At 39.0% G+C, this 18031-nt stretch overlaps 2 protein-coding genes across 2 annotated transcripts; both read left to right on the top strand.

The window, feature by feature from the left end:
* Positions 1–8622: 8622 nt before the first annotated feature.
* Positions 8623–11309, top strand: LOC120282904 (cation/H(+) antiporter 1-like). Its single transcript, XM_039289734.1, is given in 6 exon segments — positions 8623–8802; positions 8898–9908; positions 9989–10546; positions 10548–10667; positions 10669–10931; positions 11018–11309. Coding segments are annotated over 6 exon segments (2424 nt in total).
* Positions 11310–11505: 196 nt separating this feature from the next.
* Positions 11506–16628, top strand: LOC120282421 (omega-amidase, chloroplastic). Its single transcript, XM_039289230.1, has 10 exons — positions 11506–11750; positions 11834–11950; positions 12071–12295; positions 14365–14458; positions 14765–14839; positions 15049–15127; positions 15479–15494; positions 15914–15994; positions 16133–16215; positions 16319–16628. The coding sequence occupies exons 1-10, from the start codon at positions 11538–11540 to the stop codon at positions 16395–16397; spliced, it is 1062 nt and encodes a 353-aa protein (XP_039145164.1). The 5' UTR covers positions 11506–11537; the 3' UTR covers positions 16398–16628.
* The last annotated feature ends 1403 nt before the right edge of the window (positions 16629–18031 follow it).

The raw sequence follows: 18031 nt of genomic DNA, 5'->3' as shown, positions 1-18031 counted from the left end.
GCCTTTTTTTTAGTTAATTTAGGATTTACATAATAAATTGAGATCCCAAAAAATCAAAACTACACATTTTTAAAGGCTATAGTACATGACTTTTTCATAATTTTATTTATTTATATTTTTGAAGACATGATTTTATATATATATATAATTCTTTAGTACAGTTTATAATATTTATGTTTTTATTAATTCTAATGTGTGAAAACAGAGTTTTTGTTGTTTTGTGAATTTACATAATCATTTTAGAGCGAAAAAGATTAAAATTATAGAGATTTCTAAAGGGTATAGTATAGGTTTTTTTTCATAATCTTACAAGAAGAGAAAAACATGATTTTTTTCATAATTTTTTTAGCACAGTTAAATTTAATTTTAAGATGTTTAACCTACTTTTTTTTTAGTTTTTTTTTTTGTGGACATACAAAATAAATTGAGAGCCCAAAAGATCATAACTAGGATTTTATTAAAGACTATAGTACATGAGTTTTTCATAACTTTACAAAAAGAGAAGACATGATTTTTTTATAACTCTTTCATAAGTTAAATTTAATTTTAGATGTATAACTTGCTTTTTTATAATATTAATATTTTTTATTAATTTGAGTGTGCAAATTAAAAACAATATTTGAGTTGTTTTGTGGATACACACAATAATTTGAGGCTATAGCATATGACTTTTTCATAATTTTAAAAAGAGAGAATACATTATTTTTTCCATAATTTTTTTGTACATCTAAATTTAATTTTTAAAATGCTTTTTTATAATATTAATATTTATTATTAATCTGAGTGTGTAAAAATTTTTTTTTTTTGTGGATATATACATAGTAACCGGAGAGTGCAAAATGTCAAACCTAGAAAATTTTTAAGGCTATACTGATACGATTTTTTCCATAATTTTACAAGAAGAGAATTTATGATTTTTTTTTTATCATAATGTTAAATTTAATTTTAAGATATATAAACTGATTTTTTATAATACCAATGTTTTTATTGATTTTAGTGCTTAAAAACAAAATTTTAGTTGTTTTGTGGGCATACATAAAATTTCCAAGGTAAAATAGACCATTAGGACATTCTCAAAAAAGACAACAAAAAAAAAACATTGGAAATATGCTTAAAGATTTTTTTTTTCCTTCAATACTAAGATAGTGCAGAATAGAATGGCAAGCAATGCCTCATTATCTAATCAAACCAATAACAAAACATCAAAATAAAATAATACAACTACAGGCCAATGCATTGTTTTAAAAAAAAATAATAATAATAATAATCTCTTAGAACTAGAAGAACATTGGGAACGTAGGCAACAATGAAGAATGACCTGTATTAACTTTGCTGTCACCGAACAAGCATCAAACTCTTTATCTTTCTCTTCTCTTTGTTCATCCATGTTTTTTATCATTCTCTCTTTCTCTTCTACTTCTCTTGAATTAATCTCTCTCACAATCAGTTATGCAATTGGCTTGTTTTACATCCCCAGACACCGGTGACAAAACAGTGGTGTGTGTCAAGAAGGTGAAGAAGGAGATGCCGGAGGAGGACTGGGATGAGACCATGCCACTCCCCGGAGACATCATCGAGGCCATCGCCGCCAATGAGAACCAATTACACCTGCCTGATACCTCCTTTCTTCCGGCCAATGAGAAGTCTGAGCTCAGTTCACAGCTTGGCCAACTCCACCGAAACTCTGATCTTGTTTGGCTTCAGGTTATTAATATATAATTTGGATGGACTTCTTCATATATATTTTCCAAAAGAAGTATATATATATATATGCATGCATGCATTTAAGAATTCATGCATATGATATATATATGATAGGTGAGAAGGGGAAATGCAATGATAAAGCTGCAAGTTCGTGTTGTTATTAAGCGAGGATCAAAGCTCCATCGCAAGTACACCGTCCAAGCTCTTGGTGATGAAAGACATGTTGCCATCTTAGGTGATCTCACACTTGATGAGTGTGCTAATCTTCAAGGTGAGAGATTTGTTTATATTTATATTATTAAATAGAAGCTAAACTTATGTTAATTCAATCAAGAAATGTGCAGAAATGAGTAGAAAAGTAATAAATGTGGATACTATGAAGTTGAACAACAAAAAGAGTATCAAGTATGACTGGAGAAAGAAAGCAGCAACTCACTTACCAGATCATAACACTACCATTATCAGCTCCATCCTCTTTGTACCATTCCCGGAAGATGGCGGTGTCGAGAAGATCACCGGAAGGTCTATGACTTGGTTCTCCGCCGCAGTCTCCTCCGGTGTTCCCCTTGTCTTTGTTAACATCCAAACCGAAGAAATCAGCATTGACTTGGTATATATATATATATACTTAATTGTTATCACTTAAACCATGATGATACTTTATTGTTCTATCTCAAATGAATCCATCTGTTTAAAAGAACAAAGAAAGGCAATCAAATGGTGCAACACGCAAGCAAAAATTTCACACACAAAGTAAAGGACTTGAACTTGGAGTGCGTTTGTGGTTTCTCCCTGGGATTGGAGAGGTGCCAATCACACTGGCCATCATGTTGGGAGAGACTAGGTTTGGCATGGACATCATAAGAACAGAAGAGGTATATCATTATCTTAGGATTAACAAACTATAACATAGATGTATGATATATATATATATATATATATCATTATGTATGTAAATAAATAAATAATATGGAAGAATTTGGCAGGGTTTCATGTTCATCTCATCAGTAAGTCAAGGGTCAGCAGCAGAGAGAGCAGGGCTTGGGAAACTCTGGGAAGAAGCCAGTGAAAGTGGGCACTTATTAGTGATATCCAGGCTTGAAGAGAAGTCTCTTATCCCATCCTCAGTCACCACCAATGGACTTATTCAGTGCTGTGATCATGCCTCCATTAAACTAAGGCTTGCAAATGCACTTGAAGATGTGCATATCCATGTCATGGCATGGAGTCCTACCCAAGCATTTAACTCTTTCAAATATCCTTATTCCATGGGTTCTTCTGCTCTCTTGCCTCCCAACTTTCATAACATATGTGGAACAATTAATTAATATGTATATATATATATACATTATATATACACATGCTCAACTGTTCTGTATATGAATTTTCAAGAAAATTGTTCGCATATTCCCTACAAAATATATTTATTTGTTTGTATATTCTTATGGTTAAAAATAAAATTAAATTTTTAAATATGGTTATATAATGGTAATATTTTTCATGATTTTTCCAGAATGTGCAAGTGTATGAGTTGAGATAAATACTAATTTTATTATTTTGTAGCCAAAATAATTATTTGTTAGAAAGTTACTGATTAATTTTTAAAAAAATAGAAGGATTTTTTTATAGGAATAAAAATATTTCAAATTTATTTTGTTACTTTTATTCAATCCCACTGCTCAACCCATTAGTGAGGAACCCGATCCTTATTGTAATCCAGCTCACCCACCATCTGTTCCTCTCCCACCTAATTTTAGTTGGGTATTTCTCCATGGTTTCTGGACTCTTGTGCCTGCTAAATTTTCTAAAGACATCTCGGCTCAGTCACAGATGAACGATGAGTCTTCCCAACTGGAAAATCACGAGACTTGGAGTGAGGGAAACCTTGCTGAGGTTAATCCTCATGACCCTACCCCTCTAATGTCTGAGGGGTCAGGACATGAAGGGGACAGTACGGATAGTCAGGGATTGGAAGATTTCTGAAATCAGATTTTGAGGAGAAAGTAAATAGACTTCTTATATCCGGACAGACTGAGGATCCTTCACAGGGTACTAGAAGAAGCGAACGGAGAAAGAAGCCGTCTTCAAGATGGACCGAGGAGGCTGGCTTTCTACCACAACCACCCAGATCAACCAAGAAGAAGGGGGTAGTAAACACGACTCCGGAAGGTACTAACTCTGACCCCCTTCTTTTAAATGATTGGAATGATTTGCAACTTTTAAATTATTGCAATGCTTGTGGTATTTCATTTGAATCCTTGAAGCATAAAGATGAATGTCTATTGCATATACGCATGCTTGAGTCTACTAAACTGTCATCTTCCAACTTAGAAGCGGGAACCTCAAACCTAGGTTTCGCTTCAGGTTCCAACTAGTTTTTCCATGAATATTATAAACTGGAACGTTAGAGGCTTAGGAAGTCCCTCCAAGCGCTTCCTTGTTAGAGACTTTTTCCAAATTCATTATGCCGATATTTGTTGTATTCAAGAATCCAAACTTAGTGCTATTGACCCTTCCACCTGGAGGTCAGTTGGAGGTTCCCGACTTGATCAATTCATTTTTACCCCTGCACTGGGTTCTGTAGGGGGAATGATCATTGGTTGGAATGGTAACTTGCGTGAGGGTCACTTGATTTTCCAGGGTCTATACTGTCTCTCGGTTGAATTCAGAAATAAATCAAATGACATCATTTGGGTTTGTACTACTGTCTACGGACCTAATTCTCGCCACTTAAAGCCTGACTTTTGGAATGAAATTAGAAATTGCTTCCCGGGGAGGGGTGTCCCCTGGGTCATTTGTGGGGATTTTAACTCCATCTTCTCCCACAACGATAAATCTAACGGGTGCCCAAACTTGGAAGATATAAGACAGGCACAATTGCTCATTAGTGACCTTCACTTAGTGGAACCTCCTTCTTTTGGGAAACGTTTTACTTGGACCAATGGTCAAGCCAATCCGATTTGGATAAAACTTGATCGATTCCTTGTCAAGCTCGATTGGATCTCACTTTTCCCTAAAACCACTCAACATTGCCTTCCTAGATTGGGGTTTGACCATGTCCCTATCAGACTTGAATCTGGAGATCACTTCCTGATTCAGCGTCCATTTCGCTTTGAAAGGGATTGGTGTGAATCGGATTGTTTTTTGGATCACATCAGGGACTGGTGGAGCTCTTCCCATTTCCATGGATGTGGGGCTTTCATTCTATCCAAGAAGATAACTCACATCAGAAGTTAGCTTAGGGCTTGGGCAAAAACGGAATTTGGATCAATTAAATTGAAGAAGCTTACTTTATTGCACGAGATTGCTCTCTTGGATAGCCAACAAGAAACTCGTCCCCTCTTTGAGGAGGAGCAGACCAAAAACACTGCATTGCGTTCTGACTTGCTTCATATCCTTAAGCTTGAAGAGATTTATTGTAAGCAACGAGCTAGGGTGACCTGGCTACAAGAGGGGGATGGAAACACAAGTTTTTTTCACTCAATTGCTAATGGTCGGCGGAACCGAAATTTTATCCCTGGGATTACACTAAATAACAACAGAGTCTGTGATACTGAAGGTATTGGTGATTCCTTCACAACCTTCTATCATAATCTTTGTGGCACTACCCAGAATTTCCGCTTCAAAATTGATTGGTCTCATCTCTTAGGACATAAATTTCATCATGACCTTTCCTCTCTTGACACTCATTTTAATCATGATGAAATTTGAAGGGCTGTTTTTGAGCTAAACGGTGATAAAGCCCCTGGACCGGATGGCCTCCCGAACTTTTTCTTCCAGAAATATTGGGATATCATCAAGAATGACATCTTCAAACTTTGTGATGACTTCTACTGGGGGAGAGCCAACTTAGAAAAAATCAATTGGGCTAACATCGCCCTTATCCCCAAAACTCAAAGCCCTGATAATCCTTCGCATTACCGCCCCATTAGCTTGATCAACTCCTCGCTTAAGATCATTTCTAAAGATTCTAGGTAATAGATTGAGATCCAAGATTAATTCCCTGGTTGATGAGTCTCAGTCGGCGTTCATTAAAGGGAGGTGCATCACTGATAACATCGTTACTGTGAATGAGCTCATTTATTACATGCAAAAGCTTAGGCTTCCGGGTTTAATTCTAAAAGTTGACTTTTCTAAAGCCTTTGATACGGTGGACTGGGAGTTCCTCCTGGAGCTCCTACAAGCTAGGGGTTTTAGTGACAAATGGATAAGATGGATTAGCTCTATTCTCACTTCTACCAAAGCTAAATTTCTCATTAATGGTTGCCAAAGTGGGTATGTTAGATATTGCCGATGTTTAAGGCAAGGAGATCCCCTCTCCCCCCTCCTCTTTGTCCTGGTGATTGATGTCCTTAGCACCATGTTTAATTATGCGTTACTCTCGGGTATTCTGCATGGGGTGGCTCTTGGGGACACTGGAACCAGGAGATGTAATCTGCATTTTGCTGATGATCTTCTCATCTTAACTAATGGGGGAGGTGAAGACCTTCATATCATCAAGCTTATCCTTTACATCTTCGAGGGTTTATCCGGTCTTAAGGTTAACACTACTAAAACTTGTTTTTATACTGCCCAGAAAAACTGTTTACCCCACAACGCTCTGGCTAGAACACTTCACTGTTCCTCGGGTACCCTCCCGATTACATACCTTGGGATTCCGATTTCTGGGGGTAGACCTTGAAGACAAGATTGGGATACCCTCATCAACAAAATTCGGTCAAGACTAGCTTCTTGGAAATCTAAACTTCTTTCCTTGGGGGGAAGACTCACCTTGTTACACTCTGTTCTTTCGCCCATCCCTACTTATTGGATGTCGATCTTCAGGCTTCCTGCTTGGGTCATTAAGAGCATTGATAAGATTCGTAGAGATTTTATTTAGTCGGGCCCTGACTCCCATCAATGTAAAATCAGATTGGTCTCTTGGTCACGTCTGTGCCGTCCTAGAGACCAAGGGGGTTGAGGTATCCTTAATCTTCAAACCTTTAATATTGCTCTTCTTGGTAAATGGTGGTGGAAGATTGTTTTAGGTGCACACTGGTATGGTATGGACATTCTCCGCGTAAATTATTACAGAAATTTCCCTATGTGGAACCTGTTCCACAAGCATGGAAAAATGCGATCTTTTTTTTGGAATGGTATTCTGCATTCCCTTCCGGCCTCTAGGAAAAATCTCTCCCATCAGATCCATAATGGGGCAACCACACTGTTTTAGTTGGATAGCTGGATTGAGGGGTGTGCCCCAGCTGACATCTGGCCTCACCTTTATCAGTTTGCCCCTAGGAAGGAAGACTCGATTATGGATTTCATGAGCAGAAGGCAGGTGACTTCCTCGTGTGATCACCAAGACTGGATTAGCCTTATCAACAACACCGCAGCGCGTATCTCTTCTGAAAATGATGAAAAATCTTGGATTCTTACGGCAAATGGCATTTTTACTGTGAATTCTTTCTACATTTTCCTGGTCGATGGAGGCTTGCGTTGCCATAAAACTCCCATCATTTTGAAGAGTGCTTGCCCAAGCAAGATTAATCTATTCAATTGGTTAGCTTGAAACAATAAAATCTTGACCTTGGAAAATTTAGCTATGCGCAAGTGTAATCTCCTTCGATCGATTACTTGTGTTTTATGTCATGCGGAGGTTGAAACCGCCGATCATCTCCTCCTCCAGTGCCCTTTTGCTTTGCATATCTGGAATTATTTTGACCAACTTTTTGGTGTTTGTCAACCTCCCAAGTCCCTTAAGGACCTTTGGGGGGATTGGAGGAGAAAGATACCAAAGCCCTTACTCCCTTTTTGGGATTTGCTCGTGCGAGCCATTAATTGGAATATTTGGCTTGAAAGGAACGCAGCATCTTTAATTCCAATTGTCTCGCGTCTTTATCCATTATTTTGAAAATTGATCGAATGTTAATTTCTTGGTTCAATGCATCGCTTGAGCCAAAAAGGGCTAAGCTCGAAGATCCTTTGTCGAAGATTAAGAGAAGCCTCGAGTTCCTGGGCCCCATTGACGAGGTGCAGTCGGCCCCGCCTTCGAGACCAAACTCCCCGGGCGAGATCTAGTCCTTCCTGCGTTGTTGTCTTGAAGGATTTCCTCCTCCTTCAGGTCCTTTTGTTTACCCTCCCTGTTGGGCTTTTTCTTTTCTTCTTTCCACTCATGGTGGTTGGTTGCTTTTTGTAGAGCCTATGACTCCTTTTGTTTTTTGTTGACTCTTTTCTTATTTATGAATGTGGTTCATCCACTTTTTCAAAAAAAAAAGAAAAAAAGTTTTCTCAAATATAATCAAGTTGAACCCATATTTCTCATTTATATATAAGAGCTAAAAATATCTCAAATATAACTAAGATTTTCAAGACATTTCAATTCAAAACTTTAGGGACTTCCTGATCTCAAAATTAGATGACCACATTATCACTGCTACTCACAACTAGTTCTAGAGTGATTTACAACCGTTGTCAACTCGAGTAGCTCTTTACCATTAGAATGTAGATTTTGTCGACTCAACTTTTTTTTTTCGTTATTTTTTTTATATTGTTTGGTTGTTGTTGAAGCATGCATCATCTCCACTGATTACACTCCCTCATTAATTTGTTAGTTTTGTGATTTACCTTGGTAGTCTTTTTTTGTTTATTTGTATGGTTCTAGTTTGTTTACTGTATTTTTTTATTTTTATAAATGGGCGGTTTATCTTTTCTTTTTCCCAAATAAAAAAAAATTACAGCTTTATCATACCCAAATTTAACCTGGACAAATAACCATCGACCACCAAACCCTTAATTTAGAACCAAATAATATTTTATCAACAAAAGAAAAATAAGAAAAAAATAATAATAATAATAAAAAAAAACAAAGAACATGTTTTCTTTTCCTCTTCTCCTCCACATTGATCAACAAACAACTCCAAGAAACACAGAACAACCATGTCTGAGACCCAACAACAAGCACTGTTCAATCAAGGACTCCAGTGCAGCGATGATGGAACAGAGTACGGTGATCTCCTCCACCTCATCATGCGCATGGCCATCGTCATTTCCATCTCCCACGTCCTCCACCTCTTTCTTCAACGCCTCGGCCAACCCAGCGCCATTGCCCAAATCCTTGTAAGCTCTTATCTCCTCCCCAAACCTCCTCCATTAATTTTTCTCTTCAATGATTAGTTTAATTCTACGTAAATTAAATCTCCATGCACGTTCAGGCCGGAATCATCGTCGGCCCATCGGTGCTCGGCCACATCCCACAATGGCGCAACAAGGTGTTCGACCCGGAGAAGAGTCACCTAATGGGCGCCGGCATGATGATCGGCCGGATGGTCCTCATGTTCCTCATCGGCATTGAAATGGACGTTGAGTATCTCTGGCGCACCGCCGACCGTGCAATGGTTGTGGCCGCTGGTGGTTGTGTTTCCTCCATCGTCCTCGCTGTCGTCTTAACCTCTTTCCTCCATACAAACCTCAACTCTTCCGGAAACTCCATTTTGTTCGGCTGCACCATTGCTCTCCTCTTCGCCAACACGGCCACTCCCGTCGTCATCCGCATCGCCGCCGACCTCAAACTCGCTCACTCGGAAGTCGGCAGGCTTGCTATCTCCTCCGCGCTGGTCAACGACATGGCCTGCCTCTTCGTTCTCTCACTTGCGTCATTCACGGCCAGTGAGGCCACCCACAAACTGGCCCTCCACCACAAGTTGGCCGGAACAGCAGTGATGATCTGCATGTTAGCCACTGTGATCGGCGTCGTGCGTTTGTTCGTCACCAACATGAACAAGCGTTTCCTTCGTCGTCGCCACGTCGGGAATTGGCACGCTGTTAGCATCCTCGCTGTGGTGCTAGGCGTGTCCTCAATGACGGAGATGATGGGTTACAATAACATGATGGCATGTTTCATCTTGGGTTTGTTCTTTCCCCGGGAAGGAGGTGCAGCGAGGACAATGGTAGACTGGTTGACTTATCCGGTGAACAACTTCATATTACCCATCTACTTCGCTTATGCAGGGTTCCATACGAATCTCCTCGCCTTGGCTGATGCCAAGCTCGCCACCGCCGTGGCCGCCATTGTTATCCTTAGCACTGTTGCCAAGGTGGCCGGCACTGTAATGGTCACCGGCCTTTTAGACATTCCAACTCATGAAGGTCTCGTCTTAGGCTTCTTGCTCAATGTCAAGGGTCACGTCCAACTGATCATCCTTAACGTCGCTAGAAAGATTGGGGTAATTATAATTTAAGTTTATATATAAAATATATATATATGCAAGTATATATATATATTTACATGAGGTTAGTGATGTAGATGTGGAATTACACGGCCTACACGGCTCTTCTAGTCACGGTGGTGCTCAACACACTGCTAGCCGGACCGGTGGCGGCGGCCATTGTTAGTTTCCGAAGAAGAGCCATGACATACAGAGCGATGGGGTTGCAGCACCACCAGCTGAAGACGGAGCTGCGCATGCTGACATGCATCCACGGACCAAGAGAGATGCCGACTATGCTCAGCCTCATCGAAATGTCAAGCGGCACGGCCTTCGGCTCCTCCATCACTGCCTTCATGATGCACCTTGTTGAGCTCACCCAGAGAGTAACCACCACCATGCTTTACCATGAAGAAGATGACTCCAGCGAGAGCAACGAGGATGACTGGGAGTACGGTGGAGATGATTCACGGAGAATTCACCACGCCACCGACGCCTTCTGGCGTGAAACCGGCCTCAAAGTCCGGCTAGTCACCACCGTCTCTGGCTTCACCAGCATGCACGAGGACGTCTGCAACGCTGCTGAAGACATGAGAGCTGCCATCATTGTCATGCCGTTCCACAAGCACCAACGCATCGATGGGAAGATGCAAGCCGGGAAGGAAGGGTATCCAAGGACTCAACGTTAAGGTGCTACGCCACTCTCCCTGCACCGTCGGCATCCTCGTCGACCGCGGGTCTCGGCGGAGCCAATCGAGCAAACAATGCTGTAACAAACGTTGTTGTTCTCTTCTTTGTTGGCGGCGATGACCGGGAGGCACTAGCTTTTGGTGGCCGGCTTGCAACCCATCCCTGCATCAGCCTCACGGTGGTTCGGTTTTTACTTACTTCAATGAAGACAAAGAAAACAGAGGATGCTGAAATTACCAAAGAAAGTAGTAGTTCAAGTCCTGGTAATCAAGATGAAGTCCAAATGGTCATCTCCGAACAAGATTTCCGGCGAGATGAGGATGAAACATTCCTGCAAAAATTCCAAGAGAGGTATATATATATATATATATATATAGTTATATATTAAAATTTTTATCTTGAAGATGATGATACGTGAACTGAAATGCATGCATTAGGTTTGTGGAGCCGGGGGTGGCAACGTACATGGAGAAGTACGTGGAAGATGGAGCTCAGATGGTGGCGGAGTTGAGTTCAATGGTGGGGTCGTACTCGTTGTTCATAGTGGGGAAAGGGAGGGAAGGGCCTTCGCCATTGACGGTCGGAATGAGTGATTGGGCGGAGTGTCCGGAGTTGGGTGTGATCGGAGACTTGCTTGCTTCCTCTGATTTCATGTTAGATGGATCAGTCTTGGTGCTGCAACAGAGGGATCATACAAAGAATGATGATTTAGTTGATGAATTTATGTAATTTTTTTTTTTTTTATTTTTTTTTATTAGGTACATTTGATTTGTACATACTGAAAAAGTTTGGAAATTGATTTTGTGAAGTTTATTATTAATTACCTGCATATTATTTTTTTAAAATTTTTTTTTAACAGAGTTAAGATAACTAAAATAATCAAAATTAAAATAGTTTTATTGTGATGAGCCATCGTTTTCACCATCGCTTCATTGTTCAAGCCTGGAGAGTTTGGCAATGAGAGCAGCGATAGATGCTTTGGTAACCGTCGGTGCGCTTCCTTATGCTCACCGCCTGCTCCAATCTCTCACTTTCAGTTCAAGAGACCATCTTCGCCTCTCCGCTCCCCGCTCTTGTTTCCGCCGCATCTCCGCCATGGCTTCCGCCTTCAAGCCGGAGGATGCTAGGGCTCCTCCTGCCGTCCAGCTTCCATCCTTGCCTGTATCTAAGGTTTGGGTCTCTTTGTAGTATTCTTTTTCGATCTTTGGATCCAATTTGATCTAGTTTTTCTCCTAATTTTCCGATTTTTCTAGTTTAAGATCGCGTTATGTCAGCTATCGGTGACTGCTGACAAGGAGAGGAACATCAGTCATGCCCGCCGTGCGATTGAGGAAGCTGCATCGAAGGGAGCCCAGCTTGTTCTCTTGCCTGTTAGGCTTTTAGTTTACCCTTCTTTTCCCGCTTGATTGAATAGTAGAAATTGTGCATTCTAAATCGGATGAGAAAAAGGTGGGATTTTTAGAATGATTTGGTGTTGTTTTGATGCTTAGGAGATTTGGAATAGCCCGTATTCGAATGACTGTTTTCCTATTTATGCGGAGGATATCGAGGCTGGTGGTAATGCAGCACCATCAGTTGCGATGCTATCCGAGATTGCTCGGAGCTTGAAGATAACGATTGTGGGTGGTTCAATTCCGGAGAGATCAGGGGATCATTTGTATAATACTTGCTGCGTGTTTGGCACTGATGGGAAACTCAAGGGCAAGCACCGGAAGGTACTTTTTAATTTAATTTAAAATGTTTCATTCTGATCTTATTGGATTTGTTAACCTTAATGGGAATCTTGTGTGGAAACTGGTTTGTAAATCTAATTTATCTTTGGATACTTGGAGGTTTTTTGGTGCAAGGACAATACTTGGTCAGACACAATAGTAACTCTCTAGGATGAATTATAGGTGCTGCTTATTTAGAGCAGAGCTTTGTTGAAGATCGGAAATTTTTTTGTAGAAGCGACTGTATGCTACAATGAGTTGATCTTTTTAAGGATTAGACTCTAATTTTCTTTTTAAGAAGGTGAGAAAACCAAGTTTTTAGGGGAAAACAGAACAGAGTATACATCAATGTCATCAAAGGAGAGCGACACTTTCAACTAAACTAAAGGGCAAACTATGAGAGAAAATAAACTAAACAGCAACTACAAGTCCACCAAAAGTTAAGAAATAGAACACTAAAGACATGACATGAGAGAACAACTAAGAAATAAATAACACGAAAAATAAGGAAGCAACAGAGATGTTGGAAACACTAAACTTCCATTAGACGTCGGAATCACTTGAACCGCTCTAGAGTCTGTTAAGACCCTCCAGGGTAGACAGCAAATTTCCTGCAAACTTGAGGCTTTTTTAGCATATGGAGTTGCATTTACCTAGACAATAAGCATGCGATCAATTTTGTGAATAGCCGAAAGATGTGATAGTATTGTGCAATTGAAAATGCGAAATGCACCAAGATCCTAGACTCGAACTAACAGGTTATTAGCAAATGGTCTACTGTTTCCTTTGCCTCATGGTCAAAATATGGATGTTATCGTGGAGATTCTGCTATAACCCCGCTTCGCTAGGTTTTCCATAGTCAGAATCTTGTTGTCCCAGGCGAGTTGAAGATTTTTTTTTTTTAAGAGGGCAAGCGTGAATGGAGTTTCTAGAGCCCTGTGGTTGACATCAACTTTGTGTTTGAATAGCCTTGACTGATTGGCTTTAAAGTGATAGCCTTGTTTACTACCAAACCGGTACAAAAAAATTGGTAAAGGCTGCACCAATCCTAGAATCTCCCTCAACCCACTCGCCCTCCATCAAGATCCGCGCTATGAGGTTATGGTTTCGGCGACTATTCGCCACCACCCCACGTGATTCTTAACTTTTGTTTCTAGTATAATTCCTCTCAGCGGAGGGTGAAAGTGAGGTTCACCCAAATGTCCAATTCTCAGGCAAGTTCTTCAGAGGACAATTGCCTTAGGTCTTTGAGTTTGTCTAGAGAGCCCAGTTCAAGGAGCAATAATTTTTTTTTGTTGAGCTATGGAGCCGAAGTATTCTTTTGCCCAATCGAGCAATTTGAACTTCAAGTAAAGCAGTTCTTTTGAAAGGACAAAAGCACCATAGTTAGAGAAGGTGGGGGAATTCCACCATTCCCTTATTAAATTATTAAATCCGTCTATAATTTCCCTTGTAGATTCATATACGAAGGGTCTACTTTTAAATTATTAACTTATTAGGCTCTACTTTCATTGTTTTTAATCAACTTCAGCAAAGAGAAACAAGGTTTGAATTCATAGGCATGAAGAAGTTTGAAAGTTATACATGTGGAGATAAAAAAAAATGACATCAAGATGTATGATGGTAATTTAAGTATTATGGCTACTTTATTTGTGAACTTACTAAAATACAATCACAAGGATTTAGCTCTTTTTAATTATTGATTTCATAAACTGTTTAGCTACTATGCTAGTGTCTTTAATCATGCTTCAATGTTATCTAAGGCTTGCGCACTAAGTTTCCTTTGAACATTTGCTTAATCTAACGTTTATCTTCTACTCATCCTATTAGTGTCTTGTGTCTTGATTACTTTAATCTGTTAGTATGTCTGTAGTAATCTGAATAAGAAGGTTATGCCTGTTTTTCTTGGTATCTTTGGCACAAAGGCAATACATGAGTGCCAAAATACTTAACAATCATATCCATGTCTATTTTTCTTTGTTATTTTACTATTCATGTTGAGCATGCTTGCGATTTTCAAGTTTTGTGCTTTTCATGGATAAGTTTCTGATATATCATGTCATGAAGAGCAGATACATCTTTTTGATATTGATATTCCGGGAAAGATTACCTTTAAGGAATCGAAGACTCTTACTGCCGGCCAACATCCTACCATTGTAGATACAGGTTTGATGTAATAACTTTATAAATTCTGATCCCACTGATATATGACAGAATAAAATATTGTGTCCAAATGCTTAGTAAACCAACTTAGATGCTTCCATCTCCGTTTTGTTTACCAAGATGGAAACAACCTAAATATGCTTCAAAGAACTTTTGAACTCATGACCATGGCGTAGAACTTTCATAATTGGCATCAACAAATTTGATAGGTGACACAAATTAGGGGGTTGGTCACCCTGTCTAAAGTCTGAAAGGCATGTGTGCTAACCTTTTGTCTACCAGTGGATGATTCTTGAATTTTTCGTGCAGATGTTGGCCGAATTGGTATAGGGATATGCTATGACATCCGCTTCCAGGAGCTTGCAGCGTTGTATGCGGCAAGAGGTCTGTTCTTTCATTTTGATTGGCCAACATGCTTGCCTCGTATATTCTAGAATGAAAGAATTGATATTTGAAATCAAATATCTGAAAGACAGGAGAGTGTAATTTCTTAGTACATATGTATATTTGATTGGCAATATTCTTTTGGATAATTTTGAATTTTATGGACCATGCATGTTTCTGTACTTGCTAAATGACATTGTTGATGCCAGGTGCTCATTTGATATGCTATCCTGGTGCATTCAACATGACTACTGGTCCATTGCATTGGGAATTGCTGCAAAGGGCAAGGTATCTTTATTTTGGAGCTCATTGTTATTCCATCACCAAACTTATGGCTATGCTCATATGCGATATCCACAGGCACATGATAAGAAACGTTATGTTTAGACTGTTTAGTTGGAGTGCTCTGCTACTCATTGTCTAACTAGACTAGTAAAGGCAAGGATCCATAGTACTTAAAATATTATTTAAGGAAAAATTTAGATTTGAGTAAAAGAACATATCATTAAACATGGACATAATTTTATCTAAAGTTATTTCATACCTAGGTGAGGATTATGTGTCTAAGTGTCTTTCTATTTTCTACTCCTAACTTTTATGTAGTCATCAAGTTTCTGATCGTATTTGTTCTCTTGACAGGGCTACTGATAATCAGGTACATGGAAACCTCCCTGGTGTGTTTTTGAGTCATTATCCATTGTAAGAAGCAAGAACATGGCTAATGGGTAAAGCTTTTTAAATATGCAGTTTACCTTGTTGAACTGGACCTTTCATTTGGCACCATATAATTGGATATTCAAATGTGCTAATCTTAAGTTTAAGAGTGACCTGCTTGCTGGCTAGATAGTTGCCTAGTTATTCTCCTTGTTTTGGAGGAGTTAGAGCTTTGATTATTTTGAGGTTTTTGTTGTGTTGATGTTGTGAAGGGTAAAAGCGAAGAATGATTGATCTTGAAAATAGGAATATACTCATGGTGATGTGTGTCATATATTTAAAATTGGAAATTGTCATAATATATGTCCGATCAGATTACATTACAGCTCTTGGATTTCACCTTGCTCATTTGTTTCTCAGTTATTCGTTGCAACTTGTTCTCCAGCCCGTGATGCTAGTGCGGGCTACACAGCTTGGGGTCACTCAACACTTGTTGGACCAGTAAGTCAGATCCGCTCACACCTTAATTCGTTGCCTTGGAGTAGGTGGCATTTGTTGGGAATCTGGATGTCTTTTCATGCTATAATTCTTAGGTATTTATCGAATGTGAATATGTTTCTCTTTCCTTTTTCTTCTCAGTTTGGAGAAGTAATAGCAACTACTGAACATGAGGAGGCGATCATCGTGGAAGAGATTGATTACTCATTAATTGAGCTCAGAAGGTAACATATAATTTAACCCGCTGGGAATTGCCCTTGTCATTGAAACCCGATACAATTCTGTGCTGCTACTTTTAATTTCTTTTAACATCCTCATTCATCCTAGGTCAAATCTACCTCTTGAGAAGCAACGACGAGGTGATCTGTATCAATTGGTAGATGTCCAAAGGTTGAATGATGACTGACTATTTATTCTGCCCCAATTTGATGCTGTCAAAACTTTTGCTTCACCTGCAAAATAATATGTTTGTCTCTTGTCATATACCATGCCATACTGAAGGTATTGCTACAAGTCCTTGAATAAATTATCTATTCTCCTTCATTCAGTAGACACTGTAAATGATTCTATCCGCATGCATTGTTTGCGAGGAACTAATCTTTATTTTGCCATAATTTTTACAAATCCTTCAGATCAAGAGTATTATCATCTCCCTGTTTATATAATACAGCATGTCATTTTGCAATCCGTTCAGTTAACTCACCACACACACTGCCCCTGTCTCATCATTTTGCTTGTTCACTTGCATGAATTGTTATCTTGTATTAGTGACCAAAATGAATGATTACTAGCTCTTATTATTAGAAGCTCCATTTCCAAGTGTAGACAAAACATCTTCTCTGGTACCTATAAAGAATTTCATAGGTTGCTGTTGCTAGAGAATTGCCTAATAAAACAGACATGAATCTCCTAGAAAAAAACATGCACATATCTAGATGTCAGTAGATCCGACATTTGAGTTCTACAATCATCTCCAGAATTCTCCATATTGTACTATCAGTTTCACAAACTTAGACAATCTGATTCCTATGTTTCTGCATCATGTTGTACTATCAAGTTACACAAACTCAGACAAACTGGTTCCTGTGTTCCTGCATCATGCTGACACCTTCATTCATGTCACACAACACAATCCTTCTTCTTCTTCTTCCTCTTCTTTCTTTGCTTGTCTCAAGATATGTTTTTGAAATTCAAAATTGTAGAAATAATAATAATAATAATATAAAGGTGAAAAGAAAGTTAAGTGTGATGTTAAGGTAGTGCCCCCCTTAGACCAACAAAGAGATGTGAGGACCAGGGTTAGATATATATCATAGATAGATAGATAGATAGATAGAGCTCTCACGGGGTTTGTCATGGGGATTGAGATGTGGTTTGAAGTAGGCTCATGGGTTGCACGTGAGAGGAGGACACGCATGGGGGACAGTGTATGTCAGTTGGTGCTCTTTCATTGGATCTAATCATCATCAGAGACTTAACCCCTAAAGAATCTGGAATCTCTCTCTTTCTAGGGATTGCCATTCTCTGCTCCCTCTCTTTCTCTTCCTCCTAAACTGCCATGCTTTGGGAATTACAAAAGTAATTTGTTTTCCAACTTTTACATGCCATCATTCACCATCATCATCATCATCATCATCATCACTGTCATTTTGCATGGCGTTTAAAATTACTTAATTCAAAAATTTTTTTATTCATTTCACTGGGTTTAATTTTAAAGGTCTCTACCAAATAGCATAGAACTATAGAAGTAGTGTTGTATTTAGTATTTGTTTACTTCTTGTTGTACATGACACATGACACATGAACATGCATGACTTTTGATTTTTTTTTTTTTCCTTTTTATTTTTAAAGAAAATTATATTTTTCTTCTTGTTGCTTTATTGAAAGAAGAAGAGGGAAAAAGAAAAAGAGGATAAAGAAAAGAAGACATGTCCTCTTCCTCTTCGGGATCACCAATCTTATTATGTCTCTCAGACCATGACTGCTCCTCTCCATGCCCCCTTTCTCTATCTTATCTTCTATCAAAAACCTCATGCTTTT

The sequence above is a fragment of the Dioscorea cayenensis genome, chromosome 18 (assembly GCF_009730915.1).
Source record: "Dioscorea cayenensis subsp. rotundata cultivar TDr96_F1 chromosome 18, TDr96_F1_v2_PseudoChromosome.rev07_lg8_w22 25.fasta, whole genome shotgun sequence".
NCBI lineage: Eukaryota > Viridiplantae > Streptophyta > Magnoliopsida > Dioscoreales > Dioscoreaceae > Dioscorea > Dioscorea cayenensis.
This window is presented reverse-complemented; position numbering and strand designations above follow the sequence as displayed.